The 17,733-nt window shown below is 51.4% G+C and overlaps 2 protein-coding genes across 6 annotated transcripts; one reads left to right on the top strand and one right to left on the bottom strand.

Annotated features, from left to right (window-relative positions):
* The first annotated feature begins 1,580 nt into the window (after positions 1–1,580).
* SFTA2 (surfactant associated 2) lies at positions 1,581–7,111 on the top strand. 2 transcript variants are annotated; one of them, XR_003968785.1, is made up of 4 exons: positions 1,581–1,761; positions 2,001–2,089; positions 2,239–2,375; positions 7,046–7,111. XR_003968785.1 is itself a non-coding variant. In XM_030315024.1 (3 exons), exons 1-3 carry the CDS (start codon positions 1,701–1,703, stop codon positions 2,323–2,325), a joined length of 237 nt encoding a protein of 78 aa, XP_030170884.1. In that variant the 5' UTR covers positions 1,582–1,700; the 3' UTR covers positions 2,326–2,696. The 2 variants fall into 2 exon arrangements, 1 of the variants encoding a protein (XP_030170884.1); XM_030315024.1 differs by lacking the exon at positions 7,046–7,111 and having other exon boundaries at positions 1,582–1,761; positions 2,239–2,696.
* Positions 4,875–17,724, bottom strand: VARS2 (valyl-tRNA synthetase 2, mitochondrial). 4 transcript variants are annotated; one of them, XM_030315018.2, is made up of 30 exons: positions 17,564–17,724; positions 16,913–17,139; positions 16,692–16,773; positions 16,475–16,575; positions 16,049–16,170; positions 15,863–15,929; positions 15,666–15,763; positions 14,872–14,953; positions 14,578–14,697; positions 14,186–14,297; positions 13,478–13,566; positions 12,873–12,963; positions 12,512–12,639; positions 12,268–12,371; positions 11,202–11,283; positions 10,809–10,885; positions 10,653–10,728; positions 10,258–10,363; positions 9,988–10,058; positions 9,732–9,857; positions 9,406–9,510; positions 9,196–9,264; positions 8,992–9,070; positions 8,743–8,870; positions 8,471–8,623; positions 7,890–8,096; positions 7,074–7,185; positions 6,740–6,915; positions 6,439–6,567; positions 4,875–6,344 (listed from the first exon to the last, which is right to left on the bottom strand). In XM_030315018.2, the coding sequence occupies exons 2-30, from the start codon at positions 17,111–17,113 to the stop codon at positions 6,249–6,251; spliced, it is 3,189 nt and encodes a 1,062-aa protein (XP_030170878.1). In that variant the 5' UTR covers positions 17,114–17,139; positions 17,564–17,724; the 3' UTR covers positions 4,875–6,248. The 4 variants fall into 4 exon arrangements, with proteins under 4 accessions (XP_030170878.1, XP_030170876.1, XP_030170877.1 ...); XM_030315016.1 differs by having other exon boundaries at positions 17,538–17,662; XM_030315017.1 differs by lacking the exons at positions 16,475–16,575; positions 17,564–17,724 and having other exon boundaries at positions 16,913–17,003.
* Between the last annotated feature and the right edge of the window lie 9 nt (positions 17,725–17,733).

Here is a 17,733-nt window from a genome sequence, read left to right as displayed (position 1 = left end):
GGATACACAGGTCCCTGGGGAAAGAGAATTTGGGAGCTGGATGAAGGTGTAGAATGGCAGGGTCTGGGGCTTGCATCTGACCCTTGGGAGACCTCAGGGCAGGGTAAACACCTGAGCCATCTCTCACCTAGCTGACTGGAGCCCACAAAATTTTCCATTCTTTTGGCAGAGAAGGGCCAAGGGAGAAAAGGAGCACCAAGGAAGACATGCATCATGTTCAAGAACAGTGCAATGCAGAGGTTCAGAACCTAGCTCTGAAGCCAGACTGTTCTGAATCCACTACTCCCAACCTGTGCAATCTCAAGCAAGTCATGTGACCTAAGTCTTAGTTTCTTCATCCCTAAAATGGGGTGATCTACTACCTACTTCAGTGGGTCATTACAAGCATTAAAGGAAATAGTGGTTCTAATGTTCCTAGCATGACTATGTAGAAAGAGTTGGGGGCACCAGCTGGGAAAGACATAAGGGTGCCTCTGCTCTCCTCTTAAGAAGACTCAGATGCCCAAAGCATCTCTCTATGCTCCTGCTTTCTACCCTTTCTCATACCTCCTGTGCCTGCTCATCTTTCTGTCCACTTATTCTTCCCATTCTTATCTTCCTGCTCTCCCACAGAAGCCTGAGAGCCCTTGGATGTCCAAACCTGAATGTCTTTTGCTTTTGCTTTTGGCTTCTCTCCCTGACTCGGCCCATTGCTCTCACTGCTTCCATCCCTCTGTGCTTGGGCCCACTGGTTTCTAAGGGAGAAGGGAGATAATACATAGGAAAGCAAATAGGAAGACAAAGGGCATGTGCTTTTGTGTGTTCCAGGGGGCTTATGTGACTAGTGTGTCAATCTGTTGAGCTTGTCCCTGTGTCTGGCATAATGAGGGATGGCTTCTAATCTCTCTGCTATTGGCTTGCTGTGTGGCCTTAATGAGTCATATGCCCTCTCTGGGCGTTGGTCTGCTAATTTGTAATGAAAGGTGGTAAACTAGATGGGCTCCAAACATTCTCTATACATCTGTCCTTGTTTTTGCCTTTTGGAGTACCTGTGTGTAAGGATGAGTGCATAAGGCAGGGGGTGGGAGAGTATTTGATGAAACTCATGTCTCCACCTGAGTATATAGGATGTTTTAGAACAACTAATACAAAACATTCAAGGATGAAAGTTCCCCCTTTACCCAGATTTCTCACAGAAAGCCAGTGTGCCTGGGGGAGTAGGATACCTGGGTTTGGGAAGAAACTTGGTGTAATCTACCCCTCCCTTTTGGGCCCACATTCCTGAGCCCTTTGGTGGCATGAATGATGGAAATTAATTGCTGTTAATAATTAATCCCTAAAGAACAAGTAGAGGCCCAGGCTTAGGTGGGGCCCAGACACCTGCAGGAGGGACACCTCCTTAACTTCCCTCTCTGTAGAACTGGGCACCATCCCCATCAAAGCCTCCAGACATAGGGAAGGGGTGGGGCACAGGATTGAGGAAAGGGGACCACCTTCTATTTTCCCCAACAGCCCAGTGAATGGCCCTCTTCTGAGTCCTCAAAGCCATACTGGGAGAACTGGAAAATCCAGTTACCCAGCTTCCCTCTCCCATTTCCCCCCCAAACACTTATGCTAAGGATTGAGTGGAGTATAGAAAGGCAGGCCTGGTAAGGAGAAGCTAGCTGGGGCTTCAGACATCTCTTCTGTCCATCAGAGAAGCAAGAAGTGAGGTGGCCACAATGGGGGCCAGGCTGCCCTTCTTCCTCTTCCTGACACTCCTGAGCAGCTCACAGGGAACAGGTGAGGGCTGGAGGGCTTGATGCCTGGGTGCTCATAGCAGGAAGAGGCCAAAGAGGGGAGTAAGAGAGGCATCCAGTCCTGAGCTTCCAGAGGTCTGGGGCTGAACCCCTGCATCGAGTGGGTCCTGAAGGGCATTGTCAGGGAAGAGCAACTTGGGGTGGGGGAGGCAGGGGTGCCCGCATCTCTGAAGGAATATAGCCCTAATAATTGGACACTAAGCTGTATTTTTTGATCCCTAGGGCCAAGAATGATTTTGCAGCTGAAGCTGAAGGACTCCCTTCTAGCAAATTTCTCCTATGATTCCAGCTTCCTGGAATTGCTCGAAAAGGTAGTTCTTTGGGAGGGGAAAGGTGAGGCTGTGTGAACTTTGAGTGTGTTTCTGAGTCAGTGTGGGCCTCTCTGCTAGGGTCTGGCCATCTCCAAGGGGTGAGTGAGAGCCATCTTACACCCTTCCCTCTAACCCTTTCTCTTCCCCAGCTCTGCTTCCTCCTCCACCTCCCACCTGGGACCAATGTCACCCTCCATCATGCAGGATCCCCACACCGTGCCATCTGCAAAGTCTGAGAACAGTCGAAACCTGTGTCCTCCCTTGGCCCAGGCATTTGACCACCAAGGTACAGGAAAGATGCCCTAAACCCTGCCGAGTGGCAGTAAATATGATGAATTCAATGACTTGCCTTTGTGGGTTTGTGAACAGAGAGCTGGCAGGAAAATGGAATTGGACACCAAACTCTCTGACTCTCCCCCTTATTAAGCAGAGGGGTTCCGGGATGGACACCCTCTCCCTCAACACCAGTGTGAAAGGCCTAGAAAGAATCTGGGAAGTTAACTGTTTGAGGACCCACGCACCACACTTATACATGCATGTGCGTGAACACACACTTCAAGCTGAGATCTTCAGAATACCTAGGAATAAAGGCAAGAAATGTACTGAATTCCTACTTTGTTCCAGACTTGATGCTTTCCCATTTCAATGCTTGCAGTTATCTTGAATGTAGAATAAGTGTCACTGTCCAATTTTACGGATGAACACTGAGGCTTACAGAGGGTAAATTACTCACTTTAGGTCCATTAGCAGTGGACACCAGACAAATGCCTTGACTTAAGCAAGATTTTCATTTCATCCTTCTTTGCTTGGGAGGCAGCTCCAGCGATAGATGAAAGGTTCCACCTGTGAGAGGATATCCGGCCAGCCAGGTGTGAGTGGTGGGGAGGGTGGGTGCTAGCAAAGCTTGTGCTGGCTGTGAGGACATACAGTCCCACAGGCCCAGGCTTGAGTCCTGGGTAAATTTCTTATCTCTCAGAGCCTCCATTTCTTCACCTGCAAAGTGGGAATGATAGTACCTGATGCTTGGACTGTTGTGAGCATTACATGGAGAAGCTACGTAGGGTACATGGGCAGGCAAGTGAGCCTGAGTAGTAGGGATTGTTAAAATTCAACCATGGTCCTGACATAGAAGTCCTAGTCCCCTCAAGGGTCCAAGGTCTTCCTTCTGATTTTCTTGAGGCAGGCACTCCTCTGTCTCCTCACCCAAGATGATCTTGACTTCTTACCAGCTTTCTCAAAATGCAATCATGCAGCTCAAACTTGACCATTTGGGGGTACTGATGTGACTGTTTCCTGTTCTCCACAGTCCTCTCCCCTACCTACCATACTCCCCACCTACCCAGTATCACCACCATGGGAAATTAGAGGCTGACTTCCTTGGAGGGAGGAGAAGGCAACGGCTCCAAATAGAGCATCCCTGAAGATGAGGGGGGAATTGCAAGTGGGAAATGAAACAAAAAACTTCCAAAACAAAATTCCTCTATTTTCCTTTACAACTATCCTGGGATCAGCAAACTGGAAGAGAGGTAGCTGGGAGCTAAAAAGGGCCCCAGTGTTCCATGACTTGTTCTTTGCCTGCACTAGGTGCAGGTGACACTCATGGGTCAGGTGTGTAGGCCCTACCCAAGTTGGGGAACTGGATGTCTGAATTTCCAAGGAGCAAACAGCTAACTGCCTCTCAACCTGATTCCTACATCTCAGGGCCTGGGATCACCAGGCTGTGATTTCCAGATTCTTTCCTCAAAAAAACTCTCTTCCAAGACTTGACAGAGCAGTACAGGGAAAAGAATGCTTTGGGATTGAACACACCTAATTGCCGTTCTTCTCCTTTTGGGTAATCACGTAAATTCTAGCTGAGCACATGGCTCACTTACATTTAGCTTAGCACACAGCTCATCGTATTTCCCAGCGTGTCAGCTAGGAATGGCAACAGCTACAAGGAGAAAGGCAGTATACAACTTCCTGATGACATCTCTGAAAGGAGAGGCACTTTTATTTGAGGGAACAAAACAAAGTCCTTCCAGTAGCCTACAGGTCATAGACCAGTGCTTTCCAATAAACTTTCCATGATGGAAATGTTTTAGAACCTACACTGACCAATATGGTAGCCACTAGCCACATGTGGTTATCAAACACTTGAAATGTAGCTAGTGTGACTGTGGAACGGAATGTTTAGTTGTACTTAATTTTGAATTCGTTAAATGGCAACCATTTTGGACAGCACAGCCCTAGATGATCTGCCTTGAGCTTTCCTGACTCCCTACCCCACAATGGACTTTATCTCCTACTCTTCCCCCCAACACTGGCCTGCTTGCTGCTCTTTGAGCACTCAGGATATGCTCCCATCTTAGTTTTGCTCTGGCTCTTCCCTCTACCTGGAACACTCTTCTCCCAGGCATCCACTTGGCTAATTCCTGCACCTCCTACAAGTCCTTGCTTAAATCTCACTTTCATAGTGAGTTCTACCCTGACCCATTTATTTATTTTTTTTTCAACGTTTATTTATTTTTGGGACAGAGAGAGACAGAGCATGAAAGGGGGAGGGGCAGAGAGAGAGGGAGACACAGAATCGGAAGCAGGCTCCAGGCTCTGAGCCATCAGCCCAGAGCCCGACGCGGGGCTCGAACTCACGGACCGCGAGATCGTGACCTGGCTGAAGTCGGACGCTTAACCGACTGCGCCACCCAGGCGCCCCTACCCTGACCCATTTAATACTACAATCTGTCCCTTTCCACATTGCCTTATTCTACCCTTTTTTCCCCATAGCATTTATGACTCTCAGACATAGTGTATAGTTTCCTTTATTTACATGTGTTCTTTTTGACTCTCCTTGCTAGAATTAAAGTAAACAAAGACCTTTGTTTCAGTCATTGATGAATCCAAGGGTCCAGAATAGTTCCCAGCATATAGAAATATTTGAACTGGGGGAAGACAGAAAGGAAGCTGCCCAACCCCTCCTCTCCCTCCTCTCTCTGGGTAGGATGGGGGTGGGGGTAGGGTGGAGCAGATCTTAGACCTAGAGTTGGAAACAGTGTATCAGAATGGCAGGAAATAAGATTAAATGGGGTGTGGGCCTCCTTTATTACAGAACTCTGAACTGCCTCTGCTCAGCAAAAGAAATGTCCACCTTGCCTAACCCACCATTATATTTGATGCTTGGTTAGAGCAGCCAAAATGAACCTGCACCTATGTACTGGGTTGAATCCCAGTTGATACTTTGGACAAGTTACTTTTATTCTCCGAGCACATTTCTTCATTTCCAAAATGGAGCCAACACCCACCTCCTAAGGTTCTCAGGAGGATTAAATGCACCACGGAAGCTACAGACCATGATAGGCCTACCATAAGTAATAGCCTCAGAGCTGCTAGACAGAATATAACTTGGGCATGTAAGAGGCAGGTCCCTGAATTCCACGGAGATGACACAAGGTGTTTAGGGTGGATCAGTGGGTGTCTGCATCAGTGGGGATGTACATCTGTTGAAGGTTGGTCAAGATGTCCCTGGCAGTCTGGTATCAGGTACACAGAACAGGGGCAGCATTCAAGCCCCAGCATGCCTTGCAGCCCCTCGGGCCCAGAGGAAGTACCTGCTCCTCTTAGCACACCCCACCCCAGGATAAAGCCAAGGAGCGGGGTACCTTCCATTTGGTGAGGAGAAATGGCCTGCAGGAGCCAGGACACTGTCAGTAATTCCAAGAAGTAGGTGGAACCCGAGTCACAGTACCCAGGCCTTACCAGGACGCTCCTCTTTCTTCCAATAAGGCAGACATCGCCAGCATGCACACTCCCACTGCAGCCCAGAGCCCCAGGCCTAGCCCCAGGGTAAGAGGCAGCCCCCCTCTTTTCCTAGACCAAAGCCTCAGGGAACAATTGAAAGGCAAGAAAGTCACCACTAGGAGAAAGAGGAATAAAAAGACCAAGTTTATCTCATTCCTAAACTTCCAGGTAGGACTGCATAAGAGGGAGGCTGGGCAGGAATGTGAGCACCTTGAGGACACCCAGTGACACTGACCAAACCAATCGGTTTCCTTATTTACGAAATATGGGAAGTGAGCCACAAGGTCTCAGAATCTCCATCATGCTTGACAGCTGCTAGATTCTGTCTGTCCTCAAAGGCAGATCAGGAAGAGAAGAAAACCACCATATAGTGAGCTGGAGCTCAGAGCTCTCTGGGGCTAGGACATGCATCCATCAGCTGCCGGAGGTGAGAGGCTGCCTTGTCCAGCTTCGACAATTCCAACTCGAGGGAAGAAAGCTAGCCGAGAAGAGAAGCAGGTGAGGATCCAGATATAAGGCCCATCCCCTCCAGCCCACATTCCCACAGGGAATCAGGCTTCCTCCAGCCTCACCCTCTGCTGCCTTTTAGTCTCCGTCTCCCCGTCTGATGGGGTCCAGGCCATGAGGCCATCAAGCTGCTTTTGCAACTTGTGTCTTCGGGCAGCTAGCAGAGATAGATGGGTCTGGGGGTCCACAAGCCCCTGTGGAAGAACAGAGAAGGCTCAGCCTTCTTTGTAACATCTGCGGCCTGTCCAGTACCTGTCTCCACCCCATTCTCAGGAGCCCTTCTCACTTTTTACAGAACCCACCATTTGCCCTCCTCCCAACATCCTTTTCAATCCCTCCCTTCCCCCTCCAATCTCCTCTAAGCACCTGCAGCTCCATGTACACCTGAATGGTATCATTGAGTGGAGCGTGGGCCCAGCCAGAGGGAGCCAGTACACCTGGGGGTAAGAAGCCCACAGCCCCACAGTGGCCCAGGGTGCCTAGAGGTTCCAGAAAGGCCTCGAAGAGGCCTTGCTCTTCAGGCTCTGAGCTCTGCAACAGCACTGAGGAGGAAAGGGAAACCGTCAGCGTCAAAGCATGAGATCCTGCTTCCCTCCCCATCCTGCACCTCCTAACTTTGGGCTCTGCCCTCCAGGCTCTCCCCACTCCTCCACCAACCCCTTCTTTCTGCAGGGACTCAGGAGCCCAGGACCCATCTCACCTCGGGGCCGGGCCTTTGTGAGCTGGTATGTGGCTCGGAGAGCCCTCAGTGCCTGCACGGCCTCTTGGACCCGGGAGAAGCGCTGTTCCAGCTCAGGCTGGTGCCAGTGTTCCTGGAGATGAAGACCCAGAGCTGATAAGCAGGCCCCTGGGAGACTTGATATCAGCTCTCCTGGCTCTACTCTCCACCTGACCACCCTGATCTGCTAAGGGCAACATACTCTCTCCTCTCCACTACACACAAAATTCACCACCTCAAGGAACAGAACCCAGCAAACCCTGGGGTACCATCTAAGGACGTCTTAGTTGATGTTTGTGTTGATGTCTGTTAATTGTTCTGGTCAAATATACCAAACAACCAAAAGTAAGTTGGAATTTAAACCGTATCATTCAAAACTCACAAAACCAAATAAGCATAAAGAAATTTAGATAATTAAACTTTAAAATTATTTTTTGGGTGAGTCTGTAGTATTTTTCCTTCTGAAATTATTAAAGCTTAAAACTGCAGCAATTTGGGGACCATCCTATTAGTTCTCATCTAGTTCTCATCACAACCATGCTATTAACTATTACTACCCCTGGTTTAAAGATGGAGAACTGAGGCATGGTCAGTCTAGGGACAAAGTTCTGTTCTTGTCTATGGGGCTAATACTGCCCCCAACACAGACCTGTGAGAACAACCCATCCTCCTAAAGACTCTACACTAAAGTACAAATCACGATTGTTGAGGACCCTACAGCAGCAAACCCTTTGAGAAGACTGCTCCCCAGCCCTTCACCAGTGGTCCCATACCCAGACATCAGGGATGCGTACTCACCAAGCTGCAGGCAGTGGGGTAGGGGGCAACAGAGATGCTAGGGGCAGAGGAGCCTCCAGGCCTGGGGGGCAGCCTCTGCCAGAGCTCTTCAGCCAGGAAGGGCATCAGTGGGGCAAGGAGGCGGAGACCGATGTCAGCACAGGAGAACAGGACCTGAGGGGGGCCTTGGGGACGGGGCGAGTGCAACAGCACCGGCTTCACAGCCTCCTGGGGAGGGAGCCAGAGGGTCAGGGAACAGGCCCAGGCCATTATCTGTGTCCTTTCTCTACACACTCACTGCCCTGACAGTGAAGAGTGCTGTGGGTGAACATGGGCAGGAGCACAGGGCATCTTGGACCCCGTCGGCTGTCCCAGAACACACTCTGGAGCAACTGAGACGTAGAAATCTAGCGCAGGGATTCTCAGGAGTATGGGGAGGTGTATAAAATTGTCAGGGTGGTTTGCACAGTTTCAGAAGAAAAGCACTGAGTTCTCGGCCTATCAAAAAGAGGCAGAGCCCTTTGCCAGGGAATTGGATCTCAAGGCGAACAGGAAGCAGGTAACAGGAGTGGAATGCCACGCCATGACCCCAGTCTACTCACCAAGTAGACATCACAGAGGTTATGGAGCCAGAAGTGGTGCAGGGCATGGGTGACAAGTGAGAGCTCTTGGGCAAGGAAGCCTCGCCCACACTCCCGGGCAGTATGGGCAAGACGGCTCAGGATCCAGGCATCCATGGGCGATGAAGGGGAAAGCTGCGGGCAGCAAAGGGCTTCAGGATGGGACGACTCAACTCCCCTGTGTCCTTTCGCTCCAAATGCCATCTTCAGCCCCCAGAGACCTGATGATTCTGCCTCCCAAGCCTCTCTCTTACCTCTTCTGCAGGCTGGGGCACAAATTTCTCCCCTAAGGCATTGAGGATAAAGCGCAGGGCATTCCAGATTTTGTTGCAGAAATGCCGGGAACTCAGGACTTCGGAGACAGACAGGTGCAAGTCGCCCCCTAGAGGAATAGGAAGAGGGGGAGTGTACACGTGGGTGGCAGCAGCACAGGGAATCCTTGACCTTGCCCCACCCTCTACAAGGGTGCCTACAGCCCGGACCCCTCCCTTGCCCAGGCTTACCTAAGGCCCCATGGGAGCACAAGGTGAATCTTAGGGCATCTGTCCCACACTCAGGGATCCCATGAGGGAAGTCCTTTCTCTACAACCAGAGGGAGAAGAGGAGTGGCAGATGCCTACGCAGCTGCAGGATCAGAAACCTGGGCTGTGAAGAAAACCAGAGGCCTCGAGCTAGAGGCCGAGATGAAGTGGACGTTGGTGACTCACCTGTGCTGCAGCCGCGATCGCCAGCTCTGTAGAGTCCAAGTTCCCATCCCTCAGCTTTTCCTGCAGCACCTGAGATGGGTAATTCACTGGCCTTGGTCAAAGACCCTGCTGCTACAAGGGCCCCACCCACTCTCCCTCCCAGCCGGGTCCTCTCCACAGGCTCCGTTCTTCTCTCCCACAGACCCATCCCTTGCCAAATTTCATCCTGACCTGCAGCTCCACCCCACTGATGATGTCTCGTGGGTCCAACACATTCCCTAGGGACTTGCTCATTTTCCGGCCCTGCCTGTCCCGAACCATGGAATGAAGAAGCACCTGGGAGCATGGAGGGAGTCAGCAGAGGGGCTAGGGGAGCCTTTCCCCGGAAGTGCCCAGGGAATCTCTGGCCTCCATGCAACAGGGGTTAGGGTAGGAAGAGAATCAGGAAAAAGGAATTGGGACCACAGAAAATACTTCATTAGGGACTAGAACAGAGAACAAGATTTAGGGAAGACTGGGGAGTCCACAAGAGGGGCTCAGCACTGAAGTGCTGTTACCTTGCTGAAGGGGAGCTGCCCTGTGAGCTGGGTCCCCAACATGACCATGCGGCCCACCCAGAAGAACAGAAGGTCACTACCAGTTTCCAAAAGTGACAGGGGGTAGAAACGAGTGAGGTCTGGGGTCTAGGAGGAAAAAGATTAAGCAGTGAGAGGCCCAAGCTCTGTTCTTGCAGCTCTCCTTGAGGTTCTCTGGAAGGCCAAGTGTCTACTTCATCATCCCCACCTTCACTCTCCTCCCCTCACCTCGCCTCACCTCTTGGGGCCAGCCCAGGGCAGCAAAGGGGAAAAGAGCTGAAGAGAACCATGTGTCCAGGACATCAGGGTCTGGGAAACAGAACAGGGAATGGGGGACAACTGGAACCTCCAGCCCACAACTGTGTACCTTTCCAGCCCAACCCCACCCACAGAGACCATGGCACTCTGCCCCATTCCCAACTTTCCTAACCCCACCTCCTCCACCTCAGTATCTGCCCCCTCAAAGGTCCAGACACTCTCCCCTGCCCTCCACAACACAGACACTCACCCCTCTGCAGGATCAGCTCTGCCGCTGGTCTCCCTGTCAGCTCTGAAGCTATTTTTCTGGCCTCGGCCTCTGTCCTCCCAACCACCCAACAGTCCTCCCTGTCACCCTACAGAAAAAGTAAGGGGTGGGGGTGAACAAGGAAGTTCTGCCAGTGTGAAACATCACCGACTTTCGTGTTCTCCCATGTGGTCTAGGGATGGCCGACCCCCTCCGGCAGTGAGATGAAGAAGTGCCCGCTCAGGCGCTCTGATCCTGCAGTGGGTTACATGACTAAGACCATGAAGCTCTAGAAAGGCAGGGGGTTGGGACGGGTGCTCAAAGTCTCTGATGCTTGCGCTATGGCTATTTCTCTTTCTGCCGTGCCCAGCCCTCCCCGTCCCCTTCCTCCTACCAACCTTCGTTTGCTCCTCTACAACCAGGTAGGCGGGAATCTGATGGCCCCACCACAGCTGCCGGGAGATACACCAGTCTCTGCCAAGAGGACGTCAGTGATTTCTCAGCATAACCAGGGCATCGCCCCACCCCACCTCCATAGAGCCCCTTACCCTTACCCAATGTGGGAAAACCAGTGCTGCCAGTTTTTCTGGTGGAAGGAGGGACTGAGCTCCAGAGCTCCTGACTCCACAGCCTGGAGAAAAAGGCCCTTAGATAATGCTTCTAAAAAAGCTTAGATAATGCTTCCTACACCAGCACCCCTCCTGAGATGAGACAAGCGTCCTCTGAGGTGGTGCTATTGCTCATAAAAGACCTCCAGAGGCTCCTGAGAAGATTCGGGGTTTGACTGGAATGTGCGCCAGCCCTTTCTGGGCCTCCCTACCTCCATCCCCACAGCTCTCCTCTCAAATGCCAGGGCCAGAGGTCTGTAGGGCAGGAGGGCCCCAGCTTCTGTTTTTTCATTCCAATTTTCAGGGAATTCCCATTCCTTCCTCACCCTGCAGCCTTACCTGGGCAGCTCGATCCCCCATCTCCCGGCAGCGGACAAACCACTGGCTCTTCAGTAGGTATTCTACCACGTCCCCAGAACGGCTGAGAAAGAGGCAGGGTGAGTCTGCTGCTCCTCAGGCCCTGTGCCTTTCCCCACTGGGACATAGTACATACTACGTGCCAGGCCCTCAGACCTGAGAATACAGCAGCAAATAAAACTGACACAGGGGAGGGGCACCTGGGTGGCTCAGTCGATTGAGCATCCGACTTGAGCTCAGGTCATGATCTCACAGTCAGTGAGTTAGAGCCCCGTGTCAGGCTCTGTGCTAACAGCTCAGAGCCTGTTTCAGATTCTGTGTCTCTCTGTCTCCCCCTGCCCCTCCCCCACTCATTCTCTCTCTCCCTCTCTCTCTCTCTCTCTCTCTCTGTCTCTCTGTCAAAAATAAATAAACATAAAAAAAATTAAAAAAAAAAAAAACTGACACAGGGGCACCTGGGTGGCTCAGTCAGTTAAGCATCCAACTTCAGCTCAGGTCATGATATCATCATGTTAAGTTCGAGCCTCACATCAGGCTCTGTGCTGACAGCTTAGAGCCTAGAGCCTGGAGCCTGCTTCAGATTCTGTGTCTCCCTCTCTCTCTGCCCCTCCTCACTCTTTCTTTCTCTCTCTCTCTCTCTCTCTCAAAAAAATAAATAAGCCAGGGGTGCCTGGGTGGCTCAGTCGGTTGAGCGTCCGACTTCAGCTCAGGTCACGATCTCACGGTTCGTGAGTTCAAGCCCCGCATCAGGCTCTGAGCTGACGGCTCAGAGCCTGGAGCCTGCTTCCGATTCTGTGTCTCCCTCTCTCTCTGCCCCTCCCCCATTCATGCTCTGTCTCTCTCTGTCTCAAAAATAAATAAACATTAAAAAAAAAATTTTTTTTTTAAATAAATAAAAATAAATAAACCAAAAAAATTAAAAAAAAAAAAAACTAACACAGAGCTTCCGTTCCCTTGCAAGCGGTATGGAGTCCATCCTATTGCACTATTAGCTTCATCCACTCCCTTCCCAGAAAAGTCCTAAGTAAAAGGGTTAAAATGGGGTTACCTGCAAATAGGAAGCACCATAGGGTGGTTCTGAAGGCCCCGGAACAGGCCCCGCTCCCTCAGTGCAGACATAATCTTTTCCCGGGCCACAAATCGGTGAAGACCCTGGGGAAAAATGGCAACAGTAAAGGTTAAAGGCCACTAAGTGTGTGTGAGAGGAAGGATTGAGGAAAGTGTGAGAGGGAGGATTGAGGAAAGGCAGAGGGTACTCCCAAAGGATGGGGTAACACTGAGGCCAGTACCACCTGTAGCCAATCCCCACAGAGGGAAGTCATGGTCCCATCCTCTGCAATGACACTCAGAGGGCTCAAGCCATGTCGGGCTCCCAGCTCAGCATCAGCAAGACTATGTGCTGGAGTCACCTTCACCGCCCCTGGGGGTACAGAACCACCATGAACACTGACCCCTGACCTTTTCCAGAGATTTCGTTGTCACCCACACCCCCATCTCTCTTTTCTCTTCTCTGTCCATGCCTCCTTTTCGTCCCACTCCCCACTGAGACTACCCCAGAAAAGGCTTTCCCTCCCTTCCTTTCTTCCTCTTCCTGATGCTTCCCCACTCCTCCAGAATCCCCAGCCTGCTCTCCCTCCCGTGGCCTCCACCCACCTGTGCCCATGTGTGGCTGAACAGCAGAGTCTGTGACGAGGGGGAGAAGCTGCCCAGTCAAGGGGTGACGAAGCTGTCGCCCATGCAGATGCTGAAAGGAAGAGAGCGAGATCAAGGCCAGGCACACGTGTGGGTGCAAAGGTCTGGGCTGAATGTAAAAAACTCTGGGAATAAGAGGGTGAAAACCAGAAGGTAAAGAGCTAGAGCAGTGGTCACTAAACTTTTTCTCATGGGGCCAGAGTTTATTGTAGGCTTTGCAGGCCACAAGGCAAATTTGGTCTCTGCACATTTACTCTGCTTTGCCAATGCAGCACAGTTAGGTAATAATACTCAGTTGCAGGTAATACATAAAACATGCAAGTGCGGATATACAAAAACAGGCAGTAGGATGGGTTTGGCCCACAGGCAATAATTTGTCAACTGCTAAGCTAGAGACTAAGTAGGACATCAAGAAAAGAAAGGCACAGAGTCAGAGACACTGGAGAGTGGAAACGAGACAAGTCTTAGGAAAAGGAAATCAAAGGAAAGGAGTTACCATCAAACAGGAAGGGAAGAGAAAGCTATGTGTAGGAAAGTCAGCTGGCAGAAAGCACAATGTGTATTACTGTGTATCGGGAGTCATCAGGATGAACAGCCACAGCCACGTCTCCAGGCAATGTCTCTGGCCTTGTGGTTCCTACTACAATCTCTGTGTCTGAAGACAAAATTCAAGCACTTAATGCTGGTCATTGCCCTGGTCCCTCACTCGTGTAACTAAAGCCAGGAGAACCAGAAAAGGGAGGGGACAGGAAGCAGTCATGATTGAACAGACCCCCAGGTATAACTAGAGGAAATTAGGAGCCTGGGATTTCCATGTAAGCTCATGACCAGAAGCCCAGGAGGCTATCTGGTGCTAAGGAATTTCTCCATAACTTGCATGGAACAAACAGGTAGAGCATTAACAAAAGCAACTAGAATCCTTACTTGGTGCTAGAGAACACTGGGGGTTCTCAGTGCCCTAATCACTCGTTGAGAAACTTCCTCTGTCTATTCCAGCTAATCTTTCTTCTCTTTCTCTGAGAAAGAGAAGGGGTAACAGCCTCCTGTAGAATTAGGTCAAGCTTCCAAAGGGCAGTGCCCATGCGCACTTTTCTTACATGGCCCAGAAGACCCAGAATAAATGTCTACAAGAACACCAACACTACCAAGGTTCCCTATGCACCTCCCACCAGGCCATGTAGGAAACAGGCTGGTGGGCTCCCTCCCACCAACCCCACATGTGCTCAAGAAAGCAGTTATGATAAGCAGACAACCTCTCTGAGGACTACCCTTACCAGGCTCTCCATCCACAGGGAAGGCCACAGAAACAAGGAGGCCAAAAGACACAGGGATGGGGCAGCCAGGCAGACGAAGTTCCGTGCGGCCAGGCAGGGGCCGGCTCTCCACCTGGAAGAGTCACAGCAGCAGGGCTGGAGAGCAGCCTCTCCTCCACTCACCAGCCTGCCCTGTGGCCCAACTAAAGACATTCAGAGGATTCAGGAGCCACCTCCCCCTCCCCTAATTCAGTCATAGTTCAAAAATATTCACCGAGCACTTACACCACACTGGGTATTGTGCTGAACACCTTCCACGAATTCTCATTTAATTCTCACAACACCCCCTTGACACAGGCATTTCCATCATCCCTAGGAGCTCTCACAGACCTGCTTCTCCTCCTCTGCCTCACCTCGATATCCGAGATGGCTGATCTTAAAGCACAGGACCAGTTGACAAGCTGCTGGTTCCGATACAACAACCCTGCCTCATAGAGTCGCACAAAAGCTTCAGTCACGGCCACTGAGGAGCCCTAGGGGATGATCTCAGTGTCCATATCTAACAGCCCATTCTCAGCCCATCACCCTACTCAGAGACCCAGGCATTCCCACCCTGCTACCCCCAACACACACAACATCCCACCTGCCTGCACATATCTCTAGACACCTCCTCAACACCCACAGGGATCAAGGCATGGAGCACTCACAGCATCCATAGTGAAACACTCTCGGTCCCAGTCCAGGGAGGCCCCCAGAGCTTGGAGCTGCTCACAGATCTCTCCACCTTTCCTGTGCCCAGAGAGATTTTTGTCAGCAAACTTGTCCTGAGCACCACTATGTACAGGCCCAGTGACACTCCCAGCAATGTATGGCATTGATTTAGTCTCTAGAAGCTAACGGAGACACGCACACAAACTCAGTATGGGTCTTCTATGGCATTAAAAGAAGTATAAAGTTCCGGAGTGCCTGACTGGCTCAGCTGGTAAAGCATGTGACCCTTGATCTCAAGGTCATGAGTTCAAGACCCATGTTGGGTACAGAATAGGAAGGAAAGAAGGGAGGGAGGGAGGGAAATAAAGTTCTGCAGTAACAGAGGAGGGGGCAGCCAATTTGGGAAAAACCCAAAGAAGCTTTACAGAGAAAATGGTTTGTGATAACAGACACCTATAAGAATGAGGGTAATTTCAAGTAGATGGAAGGTAGGGATAAGTAAGTAAAAGAGACGAGGAAATCTAAGCTAGAAAAAATGGGGTAAGTGCAGAAACAATATACATATATACCCACACACACAAATTCATGCATTTTCAAGTATGTAATACACACACACTCACAACGCTTAGAGACCCCACTGAATGCTAAAGGAATCCAGGGCTTCCCTCTCTGAGGGAATTTAGGGCTGGATGCAAAGAGCCCATCAGGTTAGGGAGAGTGACTCAGAAGCAAGGACCCAAACCCTCCATGTGCAGGGAGGTGGGGGGCAAACTCCACCCACCGTACTCACTCCTCCTTCCACTTCCACACCTCCCTAAGGAAGTCTTCCCGGCTCAGCTCATGTCTCCTCACTCCTTGCTCCTTCCAAAGTTGCTTCTCCACCACAGCCTACGGTAAGAAAAGGAGGCAAATGAACAGAGAATCAGGTCATTTTAAAAGAACAACTCTCCTTCACCCAAGAAAAGGGAAAAGTGGCAAAATTCATACTTGTGTAGCAATTCCCGCATGATCTGAGCCTGGGACCCACAGCACCTCATCCCCACACATCCGGTGCCTGCAAAACAAATACCCTCACAGGAACCCCCGAGCCTCCATATTTACTCTCACTCCCTGCACACTAGCACACTTCCTCCTTCCCCTCCAAGACCATAAGCAGCCCCATTCCCCTCTCACCAGCGCACCAGGGCATCCTGTATGGCCACTGTCAGTGCATGTCCAATATGTAGGGAGCCAGTGACATTGGGAGGTGGGATACACATGGAAAACGTCTCCCCTGTGGCCTGGGGCAGCCTGGTCTAGAAAACAGAAAAGTCAAAGGGCAAAAGACGACTGGATGTTACCTGGGGGAACAGCACCCTCTGGTGCCTCTGAGGCAGGAAGAACTGCAGGAAAAATAGTCCAGCAAATTACAGGAAAGGGGAAAACCTGCCAAGAAAACGCTTTGGACACCAGGAGCAGAAGACAAGTTCTCTGTTTTATTAAGCAGGTTCTGCAATATGGCTAGCTGTAAGCTCCAGACTCTAACACTCAGCTGTGCCCAAGCTCAATGGCCATTCTGTGCTGGGGACCATTTAGTACCCCTCTCTTCCAGGTACTAACCTGATATTCTGGTTTGAAGAAGCCCTCTCGCACCCACCAAGAGTACCAGGCAGCCTCAACATATCGAGGGCTGTATGCAGGAGGCAGGACCCGGGAGACATCTGCAGCAGCAGAGGAGAGCTCCACTAACTCCTGAACTTTGTTCCCAGGCTGCATTTCAGCAGACCAAATGGGCAACAAAAATGTGGGAGAAAAGACCTTCAAGTTCCCTAGTTACCTTTCTTTTCACCGCGTTCTGTGGGAATTTCATACACCACCACCTCCTTAGGAGTCCAGGACTTACTGGATTCTGCAAGTGACTGGAGAGAATGACCAAAAGTGGGGATGCGGGGATACAATTTCCAGTAAACCCCAGGCATCTGGAATCCAACCAGTCTCTCCTCCAGCCCCCTCCGAAGTTTTCTCAAAAAACCAAGAACAAGCTATCTGACCCCTAACCTTGCTCTTCCGGGCTACCCCAGCCTCCAGCGCCGCCTGCTTTTCTCGCTGGCGCTTCTTCTTGGCTTCATGGTTTCTCCGGGAGAGGGAGGATCCATGGGGCTTTGACTGGGTAGAGAGGGGATACGACCTGGGGAAGACCTGTGACGGCCTCAGCCCCCAGAGTGGTGATCGAAAAGAAGCCAGAGGCATATGAGGCATCAGGAGCGCTTGGAAAGGGCCAAGATCTGTTCCAGACAGACAGAGCACATTAGGAGGATACGTGGGTGGGTGGGCGTGGGGTGTCACACCGTCTTCCTTATTCCCTGCCTTCTACTAGCACTGGCCTGCTTTCTATCTCCTCCCCCCGCCCCCCACGACGCTTCCCCCGTTAGAACTAGAGTGCATGGTGTCGGAGTTTGTTGCCCTCATCCTGTGTATCCGCGACGGTGAATGACCGCACGGGGCGGGGAAAGGACTCAAGGATTCTGGGAGATTGTCCACATCAGGGTGCCCGAGAGCCAGCAGAGTCTCCTCATTGCCATCTCGGCCTGCCCAAACAACGTCCCCACTGCCCCCGGCCCTGCTCTGCCCGGCTTTCCTGCCCGTCGCAGCGCGTGGATCTCTACAGCGCTGAGCCACCCACCCCAAGCCGCTCTTGCGCGCGCTCACCCGGCGAGCCGCCGCTATCCCAGGGTGCCCCGCAGCCGCCGCAGCATGGAAGGCTGAGGGAAACCAACGAATCCGACCCCGGAATGCGACCCGCGAGCCGTGCGGTGCAGGGAGGCGGGGCCACGCCCGGCGCATGCGCTGTAGCCTACTCGGGCCCATTCGCTTTCCGG

Source organism: Lynx canadensis, chromosome B2, assembly GCF_007474595.2.
Source record: "Lynx canadensis isolate LIC74 chromosome B2, mLynCan4.pri.v2, whole genome shotgun sequence".
Taxonomy (NCBI): Eukaryota; Metazoa; Chordata; class Mammalia; order Carnivora; family Felidae; genus Lynx; species Lynx canadensis.
This window is presented reverse-complemented; position numbering and strand designations above follow the sequence as displayed.